The 23,455-nt window shown below is 33.7% G+C and overlaps 2 protein-coding genes and 1 pseudogene across 3 annotated transcripts; all 3 read right to left on the bottom strand.

Annotated features, from left to right (window-relative positions):
• Positions 1 to 290: 290 nt before the first annotated feature.
• LOC124827087 (uncharacterized) lies at positions 291 to 2,418 on the bottom strand. The gene is made up of 2 exons (XM_047300071.2): positions 2,200 to 2,418; positions 291 to 864 (listed from the first exon to the last, which is right to left on the bottom strand). Exons 1-2 carry the CDS (start codon positions 2,320 to 2,322, stop codon positions 565 to 567), a joined length of 423 nt encoding a protein of 140 aa, XP_047156027.1. The 5' UTR covers positions 2,323 to 2,418; the 3' UTR covers positions 291 to 564.
• Positions 2,419 to 9,340: 6,922 nt separating this feature from the next.
• LOC148197524 (uncharacterized) lies at positions 9,341 to 12,338 on the bottom strand (annotated as a pseudogene). Its single transcript, XR_015779946.1, has 7 exons — positions 11,739 to 12,338; positions 11,409 to 11,659; positions 11,118 to 11,330; positions 10,952 to 11,043; positions 10,778 to 10,879; positions 10,344 to 10,694; positions 9,341 to 9,578 (listed from the first exon to the last, which is right to left on the bottom strand). The product of XR_015779946.1 is annotated as an uncharacterized LOC148197524 (transcript).
• Positions 12,339 to 13,110: 772 nt separating this feature from the next.
• Positions 13,111 to 17,364, bottom strand: LOC148197523 (uncharacterized). The gene is made up of 2 exons (XM_088091910.1): positions 15,157 to 17,364; positions 13,111 to 15,075 (listed from the first exon to the last, which is right to left on the bottom strand). Exons 1-2 carry the CDS (start codon positions 17,097 to 17,099, stop codon positions 14,763 to 14,765), a joined length of 2,256 nt encoding a protein of 751 aa, XP_087948036.1. The 5' UTR covers positions 17,100 to 17,364; the 3' UTR covers positions 13,111 to 14,762.
• Between the last annotated feature and the right edge of the window lie 6,091 nt (positions 17,365 to 23,455).

Below are 23,455 nucleotides of genomic sequence, written 5' to 3'. Positions count from 1 at the left end.
AAGCTACACATAGCCACACACAAATCGACAAAGACCCTGATTTTCCTTCCTGTGAGAAAGTTAAGAAGCATTTTCGCTTTCCATAGACCAAAAGAATTTAAATTCGCCTCACCTATCGAAATTCAACCCTTAAAAACATGTTTTCTGAGACAGAAGGATCCACAAACATGTATATATATTATATACATATATTTAATATAGGACGAAAGGTCACCAACAACAATCAAATTGCAGAGAATCCGGAATCTATTTGTGCATCCAAAATGTCCCCAAAATCGTAAAACGTAAGGTAACCAAAAATGGAAGAATTAGATCTCTTCATATCTGATATCTGTCACGGGATTTGATTCTGCCAAAACAGTGAAAACAAATCTGATAGAATAAACGTACCAACTACCAGACACTAAACATTAGTTTGGTTTCCATGCAATGGCAGCAAAAACACTGCATAAACCATTGTACAAAACCACCATGCCCCATTTCCCACTTCATCCCTAATTCAGCTAAAGATACTAAAATCACCACATTTATACTGTTATTACAAGAATAACAACAACACATATTTCAGTCAGCATCAGGGGCAGCGCCATTGTTGGTGGAAGGGTTTTCCTCTGGGGTGTTTGAAACTGAAACCACCTCTTTGCAAACTTTTGCAGGGTATTTTATGGCATTGAGTTGAACTTTTCTCAAAGCAGCTTTACCAAGATCAACACCACAAATGTCAGAGAGCCTCACGAGGTAAAGCAACACATCAGAAAGCTCTTCACCAAGATGAACCTTTTCTTCCTCTTTCCAACCTGGAAGACCCTTTGGAACCTCTCCTTTCCACTGAAATATCTCAGACAATTCTCCTACTTCACCCACCTATCAACACCAAAAAAAGAAACATAAAATACACTTGAATTTTTATCTTAATATTTGCAACATTAATTTTATGTTAGTATTTGCAACATTATCATCCGACTGAAACAATTTATTTTGGGACCGTGTTATTTTGACAGCTTCAGCTTGTCCTCGAGCATAACATTAAACATTGTTATGTCCCACTTGTGTACTCTTGCTGGGAACAAAAGTTAAAAAGTTAAAGCGAAATTGAAGGCCGAAAAAATTACAAATCTTCTATGGTAACAACGACGTGGAATCTGTTTACATTGCAAAGTCGATTTTGACCAGGGTTTGTGACAAGGTGACAAAATCTAAAAAAGACCATGACAAATACTAATTATGAAAAAGTGATTGCTCATTTGAATGGGTAGTGAGTCATTTGATCCAACTCGCCGTGTTCCCTGGCGGTTTACGTGATTCTCGGTCAAAACAAAAACGCTTTAATTTGTCTTAGTTTCAAATTAATTGCATTTAAAGAATATTGACTATATTTTCATACACTCTAAATATATATTTTAAAAATGCATTCTATACTCAATTAATATATTACTACTATAAACTACAATCTATTTGCCTTCATCTATCACTCTATTTCATTTTGACTAGTTTATGAAGACATGAAACTACATAGAACCTTCTCCTTCTACTATTAATAGTCAAATGATCAAAATCTCACCGGACATGTGTATAAACAGTGGCACATACTAGGTTAATCCAAACACGACTATATAATTAAAAAATGCAAGAAAAAAAATTCTATGGAATAAATTACACTTTACAATAAAAGTAAAAACAATTAAAAAATCTATAATTTGAGATGAGGAATCTATATAAAATTTTATTTCACATTTGATGTTAAACATTTTAATACAAATTTAAAGTAAAAAGGATTTTACTTTAAACAAACTTCGAAAACTTAAAATTACATAAAATCAAATGGGATAAACAACCAAAGACAGCCTATAGCTTCAACCCTCTTAAAAAAAAGGCCAACTTGCAGGAAATTTTTTCTTTATGCAAACATTAAGAATCTGGTAGAACCCCATTATATATATGAAGTGTGACTCAGGTGAGTCGTCTACAAAACCCGAGAAGAAAATGGTAAAAAAATTACAATAACAACAAAGAGATTCTTCTTCTTCTCTACATACCCTTTCTTGCTTTCATGGATAAAAAAGAACCACGTTACCCACATAAAAAAACACGAGTACTGTGTACAAACTACACGATAAACCAATAAAGTTCACAAAAGGGTGCAACAAAAAACCAAAAAAATATCATTTTTTTTCATGGGGTATTGGAAAAGAAGCATACCAGAGCCAATAGAAGGTTTCTTGGGCTGTGAAAACGATCCCAGTCTCTCTCCTTGGCAAACTGAGCCATTAACTGCTTGAGCGTGTCGAGGGTCACGGGGGCTTCATCAGCAATCCCAGTCATGATGGAGAGAAGAAAGAGAAGAGAGAAGAGGAAAAGATGAGTGGAGAAAGACAAAGCACAAGGAACAGAAGGGAAGATTGTAAAATGAGAGTAAGAGACATTGCTTCCCGATAATATATAGAAAATAATAACTAATATTAATACTTTTCGTATTTATTTATTTATAATTTACAATAATAGTACAAGGAAATTAAGAAAAGGGTGAGAAAAGGAAGGGCAAATGAAGGGGTGCTTGCTGCTGCACAGTCGTTTTCGCACCTTGGAATTGAAAGGCAATGCACAACTTTGATTTGCCTTTGAATTTGTGGAAACATGGAAAGTTATCCATATTTTAGTATCTTATTTAAACATTAGACAAATGTTAATATCACATTTATAAGATTTTGTTTTTATTTTTATAAGTTCATATGTTTGATATCATTATCAATCTTGACATTTTGGTTGAGTTATCGTTAAAAGCATAACATCATACAGCTATATGAAACGAATATTATAGAGTTTACCGTTGTATAAAACAAAATTTAAAGTTAATATAGACAGATTTAATCTTTTATTACGTGACTCATTTAAAATATTGTGAAAAATTTAAATGTGGTTTAATAAAATATGAAAATATATTGATTATTGTGAAAATTATAATAAAAATAAAATAAAAATTAATTTGATGCGTGTCGTTTAGAGATCTGCCTTTAATTATATAAGATTTTCTATCAAGATAGTATAAAAGGATAAAAGAAATATAAAGAAATAGATTAAGATTTTTTTTAAATGTATTCTTACTTATTAATGTGTAAGAATGATGATTCTTAATATCTCTTTAAAAAAATTAAAAACTTAAGGAAAATTATATATGAAAAACTTGTTAAATGTATAATTCTTCAACTATGATGTTTTTCCAAATATTGATAAATTTTTATCATCAAATTGATATGAATCTAATTATGTTTTTCTCAAATTTTGAAGAACGGTAATTATGAACTTAGAGAGTTTAATTTTACCGAATCGTATGTATCAATTATTGTGAATCAATTATTGTTTTCCGCTGCAGATAATGAATTAATTGATTGTTCACTGTTACGTGAATGTCAATTCCATTTGAATTGAATGAACTGAAGTGAAGAAGGGTATGCACCTAGTATTTACGCTTATACATCCGTGGATGAACGAAGTGTGTTTAATTGAGTTGGGTGCATGAAATTTTGATTGGAAAGCCCTTGTCGCTAACATATACCGAGGGCTTCCGCCCTTCGGTAATTATTGAGGGCCAGACGTCTTCGGTAATTACCGAAGGGTAGAAATCTTCGGTAATTACCTAACGTGAGTAGTTACTGAAGGGTAAAAACCTTCGGTAAGTTGGAGACAGATCTAAGGCACAATTGTATTTCCTATGAAACCAAACTGTTCACAACACAAACAGATCTGTATAACCGTTTTCAAGCACATACAGACCTGCATAATGTGCCTCTCAATGATGCAATCATTGATCAAAATCCATAGAACATCCATTAATCCATAGAACATGTATTTATATTTAAAACATAAAACAATGTAACATAATGATGTTCTAACATCCAAATCATCCAATTGATCTAACATCCAAATGATCTAAACTCCAAATGTTCTAATATCCAAATGTTTCTATAACAACTAATAACAAAATGAAACTAATAATGTACATAGTTATCATCAGAATGATCTTCATCATCCTGCTCCTTTATAGATGGCTGAACTGGTGTGGGTTGGACTGATGACGGTTGGACTGATGTGGGCTGCTGAGGGACAGCGGGTGACGAGGAGGGTCGTGGCTGGGTTAGAGGGATATTGAATTCATCATGTAAAGTTTCAAGCAACACTCTCATGACCAGGGCCTTAAAGTTTGTAAACTCTGCTCTCAAATAAGTGATTTCCTGGTCACGTTGCTCCAGTGCCTACGTAAGGCGGAGAACGACCTCGTCAGCAGTAGTGGTGGAAGAAGAAGGTTGGTGCTTCAGAATACCTCCTCTCGATGTTGTATAGTTTGCAGCAAGTTGTCCTGCACCGTACACTCGTCCCTTTTTCTTCCCACCAACGATGTCGACCCAGCACTGTGTCCTACGGATGTCGTCTTATGCATTACTGCCATCATCCGGTGTAGGAGCTGACTCATGTTCAGATCTAACCTGTGAAAGTCTCGTAGAAAATTCTTCCTGTTGAAACATTAAAAGCAATGTTAGGGAATAATAGAAAAACATAAATGAAAAATTAGTAATAGTAATATTGTTATTTGCTTACATGAGTCTTCCGAGATCTTTCATCAACGACTTGATTAGTGTCCTTCCTTACTTTTTTTATGCTTTAGCTTATATCATCCAGGCTAGACATTGCCTCATTAGCTTTTATGGATTGATATATTGCTACACATGCATCTAAACACAGATTTGCAAAGAAAACACAGAAAATAAAGGTTGGAACAGAATAAACACTTCATGACAGAAATAATACTGCACATAAGGCACATGACTTTAGACAAAACTAGAAAATGAATATGCAAGCTGGAATTCAACTCAAGTAAACGAAATTGACTGATTAAAATGATGAAGAAACACTAAGGAACACTGCAAGTACAAGCACAACAAGTACATACACGATTTAAACCAATTTCTCACCTTTTCAGTATACTTTTTTAGGTTCTAACTACTCAAAATTTGAGTTTTAGGTACTTGTTCGCTTTTGAGTAGTTTCCTAGTGTCATTTCACTACTTTAGACTTGTTAGGATATTAACATTAGTTATTGTTAGTCTACTTTAAGTGAATTGCCTCTTTCTCACCCTTTTAGTAGACTTTTTTAGGTTCTACATACTCAAACTTTGAAGTTGAGGTAATTCTTTGCTTTTGACAAATTTCCTAACTTCATTCTACTAGTTTAAACTTGTTAGGATGTTAAATATAGTAGTACTCTTTTTAGGTTTTAGGTAGTCAAATTTTGAGATTTTGCTACTTGATCCAATTTCACATCTCTATTAGCTTCATTTAAGTACTTTAAACTTGTTAGGATAACAAAAATATACTTTCTTTGGTTATATTAGGTGAATTTCGAAATTGTCACCTATTTAGAACACTTTTTATGTTTTAAGTACTTCAATTTTGAGACTTCACAATAGAAGTCCAAAATCATATGTTCAACTTTGACTTTAGAGTAATTAAAGTCCAAATTCATGTAGAGGTTGTTGGAGACTTTAAGAGACATATCTTTTAACATGCTGAAGGCCAAATTAATCACTGGAGTGCCCTTAACCACTACCAGTTGGAGCAAAGTTAATAAAGTTTAACCTAAGAGATGGTTTACTTTAGCTTAGTAAGGAATTTTTAGTTTTTTAGTTAATATATAAACTATAAAACAACTATAACTTTGGATCCTCCTTCTAGTTTGGTAACTTGGGGGATTCAAGATAGTATATAACCAACATATATGCATGTTGGTTTGTCCTTGTACTCTACTTCATCCTTATAGTTACTCATTTTAAGTCTTACCCTGTATTGAAAGAAATTTTTAAGGGTGTTGTCATGGTCTTTTTCCAAGAGGGAATTTCGGTTGAAGGGTGGGGAACAGGGTGTGGAGATTATATATAAGAAGAATATGCAACACAGACAACACAAGAGAGAAGACAAAAGGCGAAAGAGAAAGAGAGATAAAAGGCAAACAAAATTTTATTTACCAAAAGGAGGGGCCAACATGTTTATTTAGCAAATTGTTGCATGGCTATAGGCTTTTAGACAGATCAATCAGGAGCAAAATAAAGCAAGGCAAACAAAATAAGACTTCATTTACCTACCTAGAAATGATGAAGTCTTCGACAATTGAGTGTAGCCCTTAAACAATGACATTTTTGCAACTAACTTTAACCCACTCCGTTTGAAGCTTCCAAATGTTATGTGCTCCTAATTGAAACCCCAAAACCTTGTACAATAATGGACAATTTTAATTAGCAAAACGCAACAATAACAAAAGATTAATCATCAAACACCCTATATCCATCCCAAACCTAAATAACTTTAACTTTAAGGTTTCTGACAACATTTACCATAATATACTTATGCAAACAGTTGACTTGTCAAAGTAACATGTGTTTCCACTAACTCTGTCCGTGAATTAATTTGGTCTATGAGCCATGTTCATTTGGTTTTGTCATATAAGATAATTCTATTGTCCACTCACGGTCAGATTATAAACAAAGATACTTACTTCTTCATCATACACAATTACCACTTCATGGTTAATATTACTTGACTGTCATATGCAGAGATTTCTACACCAACAAAATGAGACTTGTAGTCCACCATTTCAAATGATAATAAAACTAGTTCATCTACTTTTTGAAAGGTCTCAAATTTATCTCCTAGTAGGTCGATTTGTTAACTAATTAATCAAGCCCTTTAATTAAATAAAACACTTTAATAATTTATGGAAGAGAAATAACAAAATAAGGATAATATGGTCTTTCCTCTAATATTTTATCCATGAATCATTTACTTAATCATATAACTTCCAATTCAGAGACATTAAGTCATTTGCTCTTTTTCTCTTTAACCTATATGCATTTCCTCATTATTTACTCTAACCATACCTCATTATTTCATTTTTTATACATTATGTCTAGCATTTTTCACTTTTTAACATCAACTTATTCATATAAATATTTTCACTGTTTATTTAAAGATTTCTAATTAGATTTCAGAATCTAAATCATACCAAGAGAAGACTTAGTACTCTGGAAACGTAATCAAGAGGGAGGAGATATGATAGCAACGAGGACTCTACACATAGAGGGCATACAGCCTTAAATATGTTTGCACATCAGTATGTTAAGTATTTTGGCCAAAGGTAAACCTTTACGGTTACATTATCATTGTTCTAGTTCCAAACCGGTAAAGAAGGTTATAATTTAAATGTAATAGGTTGGCTATCAAAGAAGGAACATAACTCTCCCGGTTACAAATCTTGTGCAATTATACTACAAGGAAGAGTAACTCATGACCTCAAAGCTCATGCGGCAGACAGTCCAAACAAAAATTCCTTTGCATATATCAGATTATTAAAAATCAAAACCAGATTCAAATGTTGCAATACTAAAACGTTCAACGGGTCCTTTTTTTAGTTTCCATTGGATTAAGCTACTGATTTCATGAGCTATTATGTTCTTCATGGATTTAAAATGACTGAGGATAATAGCTCTGCATCTCAAGGCCGAAAACAAGTCTGCTCATTAAGGAAAACCCTGAAAAATCCACACTAAAAGAGAAGAAGGATTTTAATAGAACAAATTCACTCTCGGCTACTAAAGATTTGTAATTTCTGATTCAAATCTCATAAATTTGTTTTGGCTTCATTCACCCTCATCAGATTGGAATACAATTTAATGAGCAAAGGTGTCTTTGGTGCCAACTAATTCCTAGGTATATTCATGCTCACAAGGCCACGATTTTAAAGAAAAGAGAAATGAAGTAAAGCTTGGTTTTCCTTATGAAAATATCTGAAAAAATACAAACTACGGAGGCTCCTTCACACAACTGAACCAACTAATAAGATTGACAAATGAGGAAGGTCACCATACATGTTTGAGTGGAGACAAAACCAAGGACAAAGCTATCCCAAACTTCAACCATCTAACGTGAAAACTAGAATAGGAGGCCACAATTCTCTAGCTCATAAGCCCACATTGAATTGGGTCCGTCTATAATCATGGATCAGTCATAAAAAAATATTGATTATAAGGAATAATGAAAGCCAAGCCAACACTGTGACTAGAGGGATGACCAACATTGGTTAGTTTGAAGTCTTCAAATAAATATTTAGAAAAGGAAGGACGACCCACTAGCCCAGCCAACAACGTGAATAATTGAGGAGAATTGAGACAAAAACAAGTTACATTGGAAGACCAACTTTGTTCTAATCGACATCTGCCAAAGAGGAATCAGGTAGAAGAATACTACCCTACCTATGCTTATCTTATAATACAATTACGAAATTATTACTCCTATCCATGCTTATTTAAGGCAGAAAGCGCACACAATGAAATATAAAATGTTCCTCTTCAACTTCAATTTATTCACAATGGTTCCATCATATAAGCATAATCAAAAATAAATTCCTGACAGTAGTAAACTATTCTGCACATCTAGGAGAATTAATAAGGCTTAGACAGACACAGAGAACATACCTCGACGCAATGGTCTCCCAAGAGCCTCCCTTGACGAAGACAAGCACCCTCCTGACAGTAACGTCCACACACCGTGATGTTAACAGACCACCCTCCTCACGGCAACGCCAACGCAGTGGTGGAAGAAACACTCGAACACCACTACAGGGGAGGTTCGACAAGTGAACCCTAGTAACATAATGCCACCGAACACAAGGGACAAAGAGAGGGAGAGGGAGAGAAACGTCAAACAGAAGTGAGAGGGAGAAAATGGGAAGCACAATGGGACGAGAAGGAGCGAAACACAACGGAGAGGGAAAGAATGGGAAACAAGACGAGAAGGTACACTACAAAAAAAAGGTTATTTAGAGGAGGTTTTTTTTTCGCTTTGCGGGGGTTTTCACCCTCCGCAAAATAAATTCCGGGGGTTTTTCAAACCGCCGAAGTTTGAGTCGCCACAAGCTATCTGCGGGGGTTTTTTGCGACCCCTGGTATCGCGTTCAATTTGCGGAGGTTTTTCTGCGGAGGGTAAAAACCTCCTCTATTACTGACTATTATTTTGTGGGGGGTTTTAACCTCTTTTATTTTCAACTATTTGATCACAAAAGTTTTCTATATTTTTGTCAGTTTTTTTATTTAATGATTATTAAAATATATAATATCGTTTTTTGTTTAATGATTATTAAAATATATAATAACTACCTATTTTCACCAATTTCTTTCTTTTCTTCTTTTTTTTTATTTCAAAATTAAGTAAATTTATTTTTTTTAAATTATTAAATACCAAACAAATATGATTCCTCTGAATAAAAAATTGATACCATAGAACAAAAACCCCTGAGTAGGAAGGAATTTAGAAAAATAAATTGAGAGACAATTGTATGTTACAGAAGGATAGGCTAGAAGTCAATGTAATCCTATTGCAGAAATAGTTACAAAGAAAGAAATGTGATCCCAATTCATAATAAACTAAGTATAGTTTTATCCTAAAACAATATCATAAATTTCCTAAAGGTTACTTCCATCAGATGATTGTCTTGTTCCCAAAGGAGACTCTGGCTCATTTGCATCACGAGCTTGCTGAAATAATATAAAAAATATTAATAAAATAAACTCAATTACATGTGCTCACATTTTGAAAATAATATATAAAAAATCAATCAAATAGAATAAACATGTTCTATCAATCAAATAGAATAAACATCTTCTATCAAATAGAATAAACATGTTCTAAAAAATCAATCTTATGTATAACCAATTTATAACTTGAGGACAACAGCTACAGACTATAAATATACAGATATACATACTTGAGTCAAAATCATCTTATGTATCGACATTAAAATACAGTACAATAGAATTTAAGTTAAAGTAGTGACAATCTCTGGGCCCAATGTTTGTTAATATTATAACTACAATCAGACCAAACCCATAAAAAAGGGGTTTCCAAAATGCAAATGGTATAATTTCACAACATCACAAAGGACAATCCAACAGTTTCCGTGTCTGTTCGAAAGCTCAATTTTCCTTGGCTACTGTAGTTACTACTTTACACCATATATAAAATGCAATGGACCAGTACTTCTCACACTGCATATAAATCTTACTGCAACAATCAATAAAGCTAACTACAACACAGATACAAACAATAACTAACTACCTAATCTCACACTATGCATATAAATCTTACTGCAACCATCGTACTCAGAACTTGAATAATGAATAATATATTGGAAAAGCAAGACTTATCAACATCTGTTAAACTAATTTCCAAAACTCAATTGCATGTGCTCACAATAATTATAGTAAATCAAGCATATTACTTATACTTATTTAGTAACTTACTTGTGGTTGAGAATCAAAGAAGGTAGCCAATTCATCAGGAATCTTTCCTTCCTTCATTATCATATATGCTTTCAACGCACCCAAGGTGGTTTGAACTTGGGATTCTAAATTCATGTACTTTTGTTCCCACTTATTAGAAGATGTTGATGATGTGGCACTACTAGATGAACCAATGCTTAAATCTGAAAGTCGCATTCTTGTATTTCTGAATGAGTTAGTAGGCGCTGCTCCCAAACCCATGCATCGCACTCTCCCAGAATGCTCTGGGCCTAACACTCTACCAACAACATCTTGAGGGGAAACCTGTGATTCATCAGCAGTGCTTTGACTCAAACCCACTTCAATTTGTTCCTATAGGCATATAACAAGTTGTAGTCAAAGATCTAAATATTGAAGCATAATGTTTGAAAATATCATATTATAGTAAAACTAACCGCTATAGCCTTTGCCGCCTCATTTACAAATGAGCCATCTTTTCTTTTATGAGTTTCAATATACAACATTCCACGACTAGGCAACTCTCCACTCTCCAAAAGCTAAATAAAAGGATAAGTTAAAATCAATAGTAAATTTTGAAAAATACTAAAAACCGTCATGTGTACTAATACCATCTCATGTCTTCTTCTTGAGATAGGTTTAGAGCCACCAGTATGAGGAATTACTTGCTTCTTGCGATTTTCTCTATTTTTTTACAAATCTCCTATGAAAAAAACAATTGTAAGTTGACATAACAATCAAAATAACAATATACACAAACAATAATGAAACTTGTACCATTGTCTCCGGTTTTAGACGATATGTAACAAAGTGAGCCCATTGAGTTCTGTCTATTCCGGTCGGCACATTACATATGATTTGATCTTTTGTTTTTGTTGGATCATAGAACTCATTCCATAAACTTTGTCTATGTGCAGCCCACTTCTTACCCAAAGTTAATTTGCAATATCGTTGGGCAATAGCTTCAGTAGTCTTAAAACAAAATCGAAGCTTTTGAAAAAAAGAAAACATTGGTTAGTGAGTAAAAAGTAAGTGTGCGGCATTTGAATACATGAATGATATATATACCTGTAACACTTCCTTAAAGCATTCTAAAAAATAGGTGTTAGGCATGCCTGTTTTGCCAGACCACCTTTCAAAATTAATTGGAAATAAATTATCATATGTTGCCAATATCCCACAATATCCCGCAAGTACTCCTTGTCCTTCGCCTATAGCCATGCCTACCTCATCAAACTCTACAATGATGCGTTTCCCATTAGGTAAGTTATTTACTTCTCTGACCTTCACCTTTATTTTCTTCATAACTCCTTCTAGATCTTTAACAATAAAAAAAACTTACTCAACCATAAGTAAAATTTAAAAAATTATGCATGCAGAAAAATAAATGGCTTATACCTATTGTATCGACATTCCAATATGATGAAGATTCACGTCCAACATGTTTTTTGGATGTTGTAGGTTGCTCTATGTTTTCTGTGGGCATCGATGGTGTTGAGTTCAATGAATCATGTAATGAGGTCTCATTTGTTGGTGAAGGACTTATTAAAACATGTGGTTGTACTTCAATGGATTCAGACATTGTAGGATTTGTTAATGGTGTAGGATTTGTTGATGGTGATTGGTCTTCAATCAATGGAGAAGTCACTGTAGCATTTGTTGATGGTAAAGTACCTAAAGATTCAGGTTGAGGTGATGATTTTTGTAGATTTCGGAATCGCTTGACCTTTGGCATGGCTACATATTCATGACAAATATTAAAAGAAAGAAATATAAAAAACACAATCATGAACAAAAAAAATAACACAATAAAGTGGCTAAAGATTATTCAAAGACTACGCAAACTTAAGGGTTTGTTGTGACTTTTTCTCCTGTTGATTTTAAGACTGATTATGGTGGTTGTACCTGGGGTGTATAAATTTGCAGATGGGGGGCTTTATATAGGGACATGGAGTAAGGGCCTAAAGGATGGAAAAGGAATATTCTATCCTGCTGGTAGTAAACAACCATCGCTAAGGAAGTTGTGCTCTCTTAACAGTGATGATAGTGTCAAGAAATTAATTTAGTATATATATATATATATATATATATATATATATATATATATATATATATAGAATGTAGAAAAACGAGTACCTATTTTGAAAAAATGAAGAGTTACTTCCATCATAAATTGTAAAAGGCTAAACAATATATTGAAATTATTTACTAAGTCTTTGTAACTTTCCACGAGCTGGAGTGTAGAAATAGTTATCTCAGAACAATATGTTAAACTGATTAAGCACGTGACACAAAAAATGAATATACTGCATCTTAAGCTTAGTTTTGTTACTAGGATCTTAACGTTAATAATATCAAAAACATGAAAGAGATTTGGGAAAGATTTGTTTCCTTAGCTTAGTTTTGTTACTAGGATCTTAACGTTAATAATATCAAAAACATGAAAGAGATTTGGGAAAGATTTGTTTCCTTATAAAATGTCTTTTCCAATTGAAGATTCTTGGAGAGGAAACGGAAAGAAACAAAATACAAAAAGGGAAATTAACAAAGAAAGTGAATCATCCAATGAGACCAATGCCTAGAACAAGATTTCTGTTCTCCAAAGATCATTACCTAGGAGTTTTCACTTGCTGTGTCATCATATGATACGTGTTACAAACAGTGTATATACTTTCTTTCTAGACATCCTCTTTCAAAAAATTCTGTATAGTTTTTGAAATGGGAAGCATCAAAACAGAGAAAAGGGTGTTGAAACTAGTACATCCTGGTAAACATGTTGCGGTTCACAAAAAGCCAGTGAGAGCAGAAGAGGTAATTAATGGGTTCAAATTTTAGCCTTCACAATCCTTCTGTAGATTGCATATGTCATGACTCTTCACCCTCGTTATCACAGACTTTGAATGAAAGTCAATTTGAGGCCTCATTATCACCCTCTTTGGTTTATGAAAGGGAATATATGCAAGGAGTTCTAAATATGGAGAGAATCAGGCATTATTCAGAAATGCCACATAAAAACAAACGGCAAAATAAGCAACATGTAGATGCCACATAAAATCATCAAATTCACATAAACCATCGAAGCATGAAACTTTAAAAACAGCACTAAACAACATGTAGATGCCCTCTATCAATGTAACTTGAACTTGGCCAATATTAATATATTTTTTATATTGATATTTGGCAATGATCTGTCAAATGTAACTTTGTAAGTACCTAAACTACACTAACACACATCTGTCAATGATTTAATAACTGATAATTAACTTTGTAAAATTTACAAGTTCATCTCATGCAATCAGATTCAAGAAAATCAATTCTGAAAAAACAATAGCACATATGAATGAGTTAGGATCTTATTACCTTTCCAAATGAGAGAACAAGCTAATAAAGAGTCACAATTCAGAAAAGGTCTCTTCTTCTTAACCTGAAACTGAGAAATCAAACATGTGGTACATATCATCACCTTAAGAATTCAACCATGAGTCAATTATACATTTGACTAATTGATATCCTCGTCTAAATGGTTTGTAGCCAATTGAACATATTCATTGTCATTACTATAAAATTTGTCCAACTCTTGATCTTGGTATGGTTCGTTTTCATATAACTCTTCTTGTACCTCTTCTCCAATTTCATACAAATCTCTTGGCTTTACATGCACAGCAACACTCCATCCTTTATTAACCACATCATCAACATAATATACCATTTGTGCTTGAGATGCCTCAATATAAGGTTCATGTTCTTCATGGTTTCCAAGGTGAATAAGTCTATCAAAGTTAACACAATTAAAATTCCATTCATCCTTTTTATATCCTCTCTCTCGTGTAGTATCTACCCACTTACACTTGAAAAGAACAACTTTGAATCGACCATAATAATTAAGCTCAATAATATCCTCCAACTTTCCATAATAGGATAAGTCTGCTTGCCTTAAGTTCCTATCAACAGCACTTGAAACACAAGCTGTATTAGATGTTAAAAAGACACCATTATTTTGTGTTCTCAATCCCTCATCACGACTCAATGTTCGAAATTTGAACCCATTGATGTTGTAAGCAGTAAATCTTCTAGCATTATCCAATGGACCTCGTGCTAGAAACTTCAAGTCAGTAGACATTGAATTTATTGTTTCTGGATTCATCATCTAAATAAGGAAATAATGTTAGATATAATTAAAAGAAAACTTGTTAAGTAAGAGAAAGTGTTCTATTTGATCACCCACCCGCCTTTGAAACCAATCAACAAACTCTTTAAACACTCTAGTTTCTATCTCAGTAGTTGAAGGTCGCCTTCCTCTTGATCTTCTTTTCATTAGATCTCTAAATTCACTACAAAAATTAATTACATTATATGCATAAAATACAAGAATAATGTAGTTCAATTTGTTGAACTATAAATCACACACTTAATGTAGTGTACTTACTCAACAAACGGTGTGACTATCGCACAATTTAAAAGCACGTATCGATGGGCTTGTAGCTTTTGCATATGAGTTAAAGTAAACATTGAGGAACCTCCTACCACCTTCCCACCTAGTGGGAATATAGATGAAACAAAACACTCATTATCATCTGGGTTATCACAAACACGTCGTTGTCTATTGAACCTTGTCTCTATATCTTCAATGTATCTAGAACAAAATGTAAGAGACTCTTCAGCTAAGTATCCCTCAGCTATAGAACCTTCTGGTTGTGCCTTGTTTCGTACAAAGGTCTTTAAATGACCTAATTCCCTATAATAATGATAAATAATTACATTAAATAAATTGGATACTATAATATCATACCTTGAACTAAAAGTAGTTAGCAATTACCTCTCTATAGGATACATATATCGATAATGAACTGGACCTCCAAGCTTTGCTTCCTCTACCAAATGGATAGTTAAATGAACCATAACTGTGAAGAATGATGGTGGGAATAACATCTCTAAGTGGCAAAGTGTAACCACAATACGATTTTGAAGCATTTCAAGGTCTTCAATAGTTAAGCTTTTACTACAAAGAGCCTTAAAGAATGAGCAAAACTCCACCAAGGTTGCAGTGACATGGTTTGGTAACAAATTACGTATTGCCAATGGAAGTAATTGCTCCATAATAATATGACAATCGTGACTTTTTAGTCCTGATATTTTTTGTTGAACATCATCAACACATCTAGAAATGTTACTTGAGTAACCATCAGGTACTAAAACATTTTTCAAAGTTTTGAGAAACAACTTTTTCGTATCACGAGTTAGTGAAAACAAAGCAAGGTGGTATTTTCCATTATCATCTGGCCAAAGATCCTGTCTTATGCCCATTTCCTTCAAATCTTTCCTTGCATTAAGATTGTCTTTGGATTTAGGCTTTTCATTCAACAAAGTATAGATTAAATTGTCAAATACATTCTTTTCAATGTGCATGAAGTCTAAATTGTGATGTAACAAATTAGACTCCCAATATGGAAGTTCAAAGAAAATGCTTCTTTTATTCCACTGTTTAACTTCTTGTCTACATCTTTTTCCTCTACCATCCAAATGAATTCCTCTCCCGAATGTAACATTAATATTTTCCACTTGCCTAAAAATGTCAGATCCAAATAATTTTAGTGGTGGATTTCGTTCTTCAGTGCTTCCATCAAAGCGAACACGATTCAATCTAAATCTATGATTTCTACTTAAAAAGCGACGATGTCCCATAAAACACCACTTCCTACTATGAGGAAGACGACAAGGTTCTGCATCAAAGTTACAAGTAGGGCAAGCTAAACCTGTGTGTGTGTTCCAACCAGATAAAATACCAAGGCCAGGGAAGTCACTAATTGTCCACATAAGAGCTGCTCGCATTCTAAAAGTTTCATTCAATGAAGAATCAAAGGTCTCCACCCCATCATTCCATAGCTCACGTAACTCATCCACAAGGGGTTGTAAGTACACATCAATACTATTTCCTGGCATCTGCTTACCTGGAATGATCATGGACAGGATCAATGAGGTGTGCTTCATACAAAGCCAAGGTGGAAGATTGTATGGAATTAAAAACACTGGCCAAATACTATAAGTAGAACTCATAGTGCCAAAAGGATTAAAACCATCACTGGCAAGGCCTAAGCGAACATTTCGAGGATCTAAAGCAAATTCAGGATGCATTACACTAAATGTCTTCCATGCCTCACCATCCCTTGGATGCCTTATAACTCCATCCTTGTTCTCTGAAGAATGCCATCTCATATGCTCTGCAGTCTTAGAGCACATAAACAATCTTTGCAATCTTGGTTTCAAAGGAAAGTAACGTAAAACTTTTGCAGGTTGCTTTTTTTTCTTCTTTGGGTTCCATCTAGATGTACCACAATGTTTGCATGTTTGCAAATCTTTTTCATCATCTCTTAAATATAACATACAATGATTCGGACATGCATCTATTTTGGTATAGTTAAGACCAAGTTTGTTGATGATTTTCTTAGCCTCATAAAAAGAAAGAGGCAACTTTGCTTCACTAAATGCATCTCTTAGCAAATCTAGGATCATAGTCATTGCCTTGTCACTTAACCCACACAAAACCTTGATATGATATAATTTGATTACAAATTCTAATTTTGTGTACTTGCTCCCATCACACAATATTTGATTTCCGTCATTGACAAACTCATTAAATTCATTATGATTCTCCCTTGGCCTTTCATTACTAACATCATCTTCACCCAATGGTTGTGATCTGCCTGTATTAGTACCTTCTTGCCTATAATGTCCCAATGCTTCATTTATCATTGTTTCCATTGCATTTTCAAAATGAAATGCCTCTTGTGACTCATCTTCATTTCTAGAAATATCTTGTCTTTGCCTTTCACCATGAAGATTCCAAATAACATAATTTATGGGAAATTGTTTTAAAATCAAGTGCTCTTCAACTATGCCTCTAGTTTGCCATTTCACAAACCCACATTTGGGGCATGGACATCGAATTGTGTCTCCAGAAGCTCCATTCTCAAAAGCAAAATCTAAGAATTTTTCTAAACCAATTGAGTATTCAACTGTATTTCGAGGCTTAGTTATCTAAGACTTATCCATTCAAAAATATTCCTAAACAAACTTAAATACACTAACACATAAGAAAGAATACAATATTCATGGAAAATAAAAACAAATAATGAATTAAAAAAAATTAAACACTTGTTTCTACTAACCTTGATAACTGTGAGATTGCAATACTTAAAAGAGAAACCTACAACATCAATTAAGTAGTTTTTTGTTATGACAATTTCATTCCCAAAATATAACAAAAAATACACAATCATATAACAAAAGATACAAAAATGCGTATTGTAAACATTACCAAATGAAAGTATCATTATATCCCACACCCATTCTTTTATCAGTTTGAATAATGCATGCATACTTTAATTAATCTTCAATATCTCTGTTCTCCCAGAATAAATTTCCCTCAAATTTATTCTAGCTCAGATTCAAGGATAAACTATTTCCTCTGTTGTTTTCTAATTCTCTCTTATCTTTCTGCATACATAACCTTTAAAAAAAATGCATTTTTACGTAAATCATTCATGTATATCAATATTGTGAATCTGTGACTACTGGCACAAAACATAAGCACATGTGCAATTATACCTACCACCCCACGAATCATATGAATATTGGTTATTAATTAGAAAAACAATTATTATTTAATATAATATGCTTGCAATATTAATTATTTTTTAACAATTACAAATTTTCATTTCACTCTTCCAAAATAAATTCTCAATCCCAATACGGGAGAATGGGTTTCTAGACATTGGACATTGATACATGGAAAACGACCATGGTTTTATGATCACTGGGCTACCTAGATTATGATTTGCCTTCCTTCAACACGTGAACTTAAATCCGTTCACACCAAGGTTGTCTCCTTTTTTAACATATTTGCACAAATCAAAAGCACCAGTTTCATTGACTTGGCAATAGCCAAAGGGCTTTTGGTCAACTTGACCCTGTAACTATTATTATCCATACAGGATTCCATCAACACGTTATTATGTCAAATATATTTGTAAGACTAAATATTGATTTAATAAAAAAGCAACATAGTTAACTGATATATCTGTAAATTAAATATATTAATTGAGATGGAATGGAACACCCATAAAGTATTTTAAAATAAAAAATAGAAGTGTAACATAGAGTTTAGGAAGGTTGCTCACATCACACTCATCAAGGATTGTAAGTACATCAATGGTAGTGGTGATGGATAGTGTATCAGTAACATGATCAATGATAGAATCTACCACAAGATCATTATAAAGGACAATATAAATGATAAAAATAAGTATATTTAAAATATTGAAGCCTTGGTGTTTGAAGCTCAAAGACACAGTCACCTTGAAACTTCCCAGACACTCTACAATCTGATATATTTAAGTCTACAAGGTGGGAGACACAGATTTTGAAGGTATTGAATTCACCATAATACGTACAACTAACCAAATACAGAGATTCCAAATTGACACAACCCTTAAATGGATCAAAAGGGCTTTCCGATTCACACACAAATTCACAACCATAGAGGTATAGGTGGTTAAGAGAAGGAAGATCGAAATTTGTGATCTCATTGAATATATAAGAAAGTTTGAGAGTAGTGAGAGATGTACATACAGAGAGTTTAGGAAGGTTGCTCACATCACACCCAACAAGGATTGTAAGTACATCAATGGTAGTGGTGATGGATAGTGTATCAGTAACATGATCAATGATAGAATCTACCACAAGATCATTATAAAGGACATTATGACAATCTACATTAACATTAAAAACATTGGTGGAAGTATCTCTGCAAGACAAAAAATTATCTAAAAAAACCTCAAATGACATAGCATCTTGGAATGATGAGTCATCCAAGTCTTTTGTTAACTTGAAAGTAAGCATTATTATGAAGTAACCAAAATAGGAAAATTAATACCAAATAAATTCCTAGAAGTAGCTTGAGCGGGAAAGGGGCGAGTAGGATCAACCACAATTACGAATACAACAAAGTGAAATATGAACATTAAGCAATAAACACGGTCTACTTATCTAGAATATAGTTTCATTCGTAAATTAAAAACTGATAATCAAAGTTTTGTTCTGTATTGGCACTCTTGGTTCCCAACTGTTCTATTAGAAAGATTAATTGCAATATCACAAGACTTGGAGGAAACAACATGGACTTTGATAAACCCTAAGATGTTGACTTTGCCGGAAATCCTCACAAAAGTATTTAGGGGCAATGTACCAGATGTGACATCAGAGAAAAGTTGGGAATTGGAGAGCATCATTTTGCTAACAATGCACTTACACAGATACAGAATTTCATTACTATACGTATAACCAAGAGAAATTTAGTCTACACTCCTCAACTAGAATCGGTGAGCTTTATGTAAGGCAATTCAAGGTATGTACACCCATAATCATTGGGATAAGCTTTTTAGCAATTAACTAGGAGTAAACGACCAAAGCACTTGGTGTTAGAGTTAAACCTTAGGAATTGAGGATTCTGCAGAACCTAGGTGTTGCCGGTGCTGGTGCTTTTTTGGCTGGTCATGGCGCTGTTGGTGCTTCGGCTGGTGTGGGGGATGCTGTTGGAGTAGGTAATAGTGGTGAGTCAGCTGGTGGAGACGATGTTGGAGATGAGACCTTGGGAACCGCTAATTTCACAGGTGCAGATGATGTTGGAGATGAGACCTTGGGAACCGCTGATTTCACAGGTGCGGATGATGTTAGAGATGAAACCTTAGGAATTGGGGATTTTGCAGAACCTAGGGTTCAGGTGAGCGGAGTGAGCGGAGTGAGCAGAGTGCGCTGAGCAGAGTGAGCAGAGTGAGCAGAGTGAGAGGAGTGAGCTAGGGTTCAGGTGAATTGTAAGAAGATTTTTAGAAGAAAATTAACTTTTAGAAAAGTAATGGTTTTAGGCACAGATGGGTTTTAAATCCGGAGGGAATAAAATTTTAGAATTGTTAAAATGAAACTTAGTCTAAAATTTTAGAGGGAAAAATGTAAAAGAATTAGAAGATGATGAATAAAAATATATTTTTATTTAAAGAGGTTATAAACCTCTCTTGAAAGAAATTAAAACCCCCACAAATATTGTCAGTTAGATAATTTAAATTAAACATCTTAAAGTATGTTAATTTGAGGGGGTTTTTTATAACCTCCCCAAAATAACCTCCTCTAAATAAGGTTTTTTTTGTAGTGGTAGGGTAGAGTTCTGTCTAACAAAATTGGGGACGACCTTAGTTTAAGAGGTCAAGCCTCTTACCGAAGGCCATAAACCCCTCGGTAATGATCTTTTGACCTTCGGTAACTATATTTGACTATGCCCGTCTGTAATGCTCATTTTGGCCGTCGAGAACACACTTTTACCGAAGGCCCATAGGCCTTCGATAATAATCCGTCGGTAATAAGACAAAATCTGGTAGTGATCACATTTTAAAAAAAAGGACTCAATTGAGATAACTTCAAACTTGATGACTGAATTGAGATCTTGTACAAATATAAGGATCATCTGAGGGTTTTAACTTATAAGATATTTCAAGGTTACTCAATGGTTGATTAATTATTCTTATAATTAATGAGTGTGATTGTAGACAATTTTGTATGCGTCACTAGTTTCTTTTTATATACCTAAAGGTGATTCAAATTGATGCATATTTTAATTTTCATTCATATTATAACATGATTAACATCATTATGTTTGTGTACTAGTGGAAGGAGAACAATAGTATACTTAGAATGATTATTTATTTTTATGACTCAAAGCATTAATGTTAGACATATGTGAATTGTAGTCTTTGTTCCAATATCTTTACATTTGCTTGTTATATCTCTTCGGGTCTTTAATGGGTTGAATTTTCTTGACTAGAGTTTCACTTAGGTGTATTGGATTTTGATTTGTGATGGACAAATTTGTAAGCACCAAAATATGATGTCACAAACTTGTTTCACAATCGGCAAGTATGACCGAATCGTTCAAGTAATAAAACTTGGTAAGACCAAGTATCGTTCTTCCCAAAGGACTCACGGCCTAGTTTAGTTATGTGGTTTCTTGATTAACTAAGACTTACAAACGAAATATTTGAGTTTAAAATGCAAGACAGAAAATAAACATGTATGCATGAATTTTGATCAATGGCAAAGACAAAAGATAAACACTTTCAATGGAATATATGAATGAATATGTTGTTGGGGGTCAATTTCATCTCATCCACTCTCATATATTTTAGGAATTCAACATTCAAATCATCATTGTTAATGCCACTCTCTAATGTACCATTCTAGATGGCTTCTCCCTAATCAAATAGTTCATACAATTCCTAGCATTCCTAATGATTAGTTCATGAGTGCAGGAGCTTAAAGGCAACCAATAGAATATTGTCAGTATAATATTGGGAGAAATTCCCCGGATCTAGACTTCCCCGTACGTGTCCGTATCGACAAAACCAATAATCATGCATTAGAATGAGTTAAACAATGCAAGCATTGAGCAAAGAGGAAAAACCCTAACTAATGATGAAAGAAAGCATATGTCTTAATTCAAAGATGTACTCAACAGATTCCATATATGAGAGCTTCAAGAGATTACATTGATTCCCCAACAAACATACAAGGTTTAGTTCACCATATTCATGGTGAACCTAGATGAATAACAATGAAAGTATGAAAGAATAAACCCAATAAAGTGGAAGAGGTAGCCTGAGCATCCAAGATCCTCCTTCAAAGGGGTGAAAGAGAGAGTGTTTGCCTCGTTTCTGCCAAAGATACCTAACTAAAGGACGTGCAAGCCCTTATATACTAATCTAGAGTTACAAAAGATTACAAAAGCCCAAGCCCAAAAAGTGCCGCTCAGCGCCATTTACCGCTCAGCGGTGGTTACGCGTCTTCTTTCTTCCCCTCAGCGGCCATTTGCCCCTCAGCGGTTCCAACGCCACCTCTTGAGTGCCGCTCAGCGGTAGTTTGCCGCTGAGCGGTGCCTTCGACTTCTCCTTTTTGCACTCTTTCTTGTCTTTTCTAATGTCCTCTCTCTTATTCTTCACTTCTTTCACCAAATTCACCTCAAAACCTGCACAAAAACACTTAAATCAAGCATAAACCTGTCCAGCTCTCTTATTTCTGAAAATATAAACAAAAGGCATGATTTCAAGCTAGTTTCTAAGTCTAAAGGTTGCTTTTAGTATCAACTTTAAGCATGAAAATAACAGTTTTTCAACTGTTATCAATTTGGCTTTTCAAGTTAAAAAGTCTATTGTTATCATTGATACTAGTAGCAATGAAGAGAAAGCCCATTATAAAGCTTGGGAAAGGTCAAACAGACTTAACCTGATGTTTATGTGAATGATCAGCATAACAAGTAACGTTAAGTCCACTCTTCCCAACATTAACAATGTGAAAGCGTTAATGAATTTTGTGGAAGAGTACTCCCAAACTGTTGACAAGTCCCTTGCTAGAACATTGATGAGTATCTTTACCACTGTGAAGTTTGATGATCTAGATACTATGCACAAGCACGTGATCGAGATGACAGATATCATAACATGACTCAAGTTCCAAGAAATGGTAGTTGATGAAAATTTTCTCGTACAATTCATTTTAAAACTCATTATCATTTGAGTTTTAAAACTCATTATCATTTGAGTATGGATTGTTCTAGATGAACTAGAACACCATGAAATACAAATGAAATATGCATGCACGTTATGTTTATCACTATTTTTAGTTGGTTAGGTTTTGTGCACATTCCTTCACATTAAGGATTGAATATTTCAACCATGAAATTAAGAATAATTCAATAACCATTATAAAAATTATGTATATTATGAAAATTTTAATATTTTAATACGACGGTTATTTTAAATTATTACTTTTTAATATTGTGATTTTTAATACTGTTTTATCCTCATTTTATTCATTTATTTAGTCTGACTTGTCTAATTTTTAACTGATTTTATTGTGGAAAATATTTAGGATTTGATTGGATAGTCCCTTGATTCATATTTAATCAAATCATTCGAAATTTTGAATACCAATTCAATCGCTGGATAATCCATTTTAGGGTCAAAGATATGATCATTATAAAATAAATGTTTTTTATGCTTCTGCTTCACGTATGC

The sequence above is a fragment of the Vigna umbellata genome, chromosome 5, assembly GCF_029865625.1.
Source record: "Vigna umbellata cultivar VRB3 chromosome 5, Vumbellata_1.0, whole genome shotgun sequence".
NCBI lineage: Eukaryota > Viridiplantae > Streptophyta > Magnoliopsida > Fabales > Fabaceae > Vigna > Vigna umbellata.
Note: the sequence above shows the minus strand (reverse complement) of the source record. Positions and strands in the feature narration are given on the sequence as shown.

What these genes read in the sequence shown, in the direction of transcription:
- LOC148197523 (XM_088091910.1), bottom strand. Translation starts at nt 17,099, where the DNA reads ATGGAAACAATGATAAATGAAGCATTGGGACATTATAGGCAAGAAGGT. An exon ending in TATATGTATCCTATAGAGAG is followed by an intron (nt 15,076 to 15,156) that starts GTAATTGCTAAC and finishes TCATTATTATAG; the next exon opens with GGAATTAGGTCATTTAAAGA.
- LOC124827087 (XM_047300071.2), bottom strand. Translation starts at nt 2,322, where the DNA reads ATGACTGGGATTGCTGATGAAGCCCCCGTGACCCTCGACACGCTCAAG. An exon ending in GAAACCTTCTATTGGCTCTG is followed by an intron (nt 865 to 2,199) that starts GTATGCTTCTTT and finishes TGGTGTTGATAG; the next exon opens with GTGGGTGAAGTAGGAGAATT.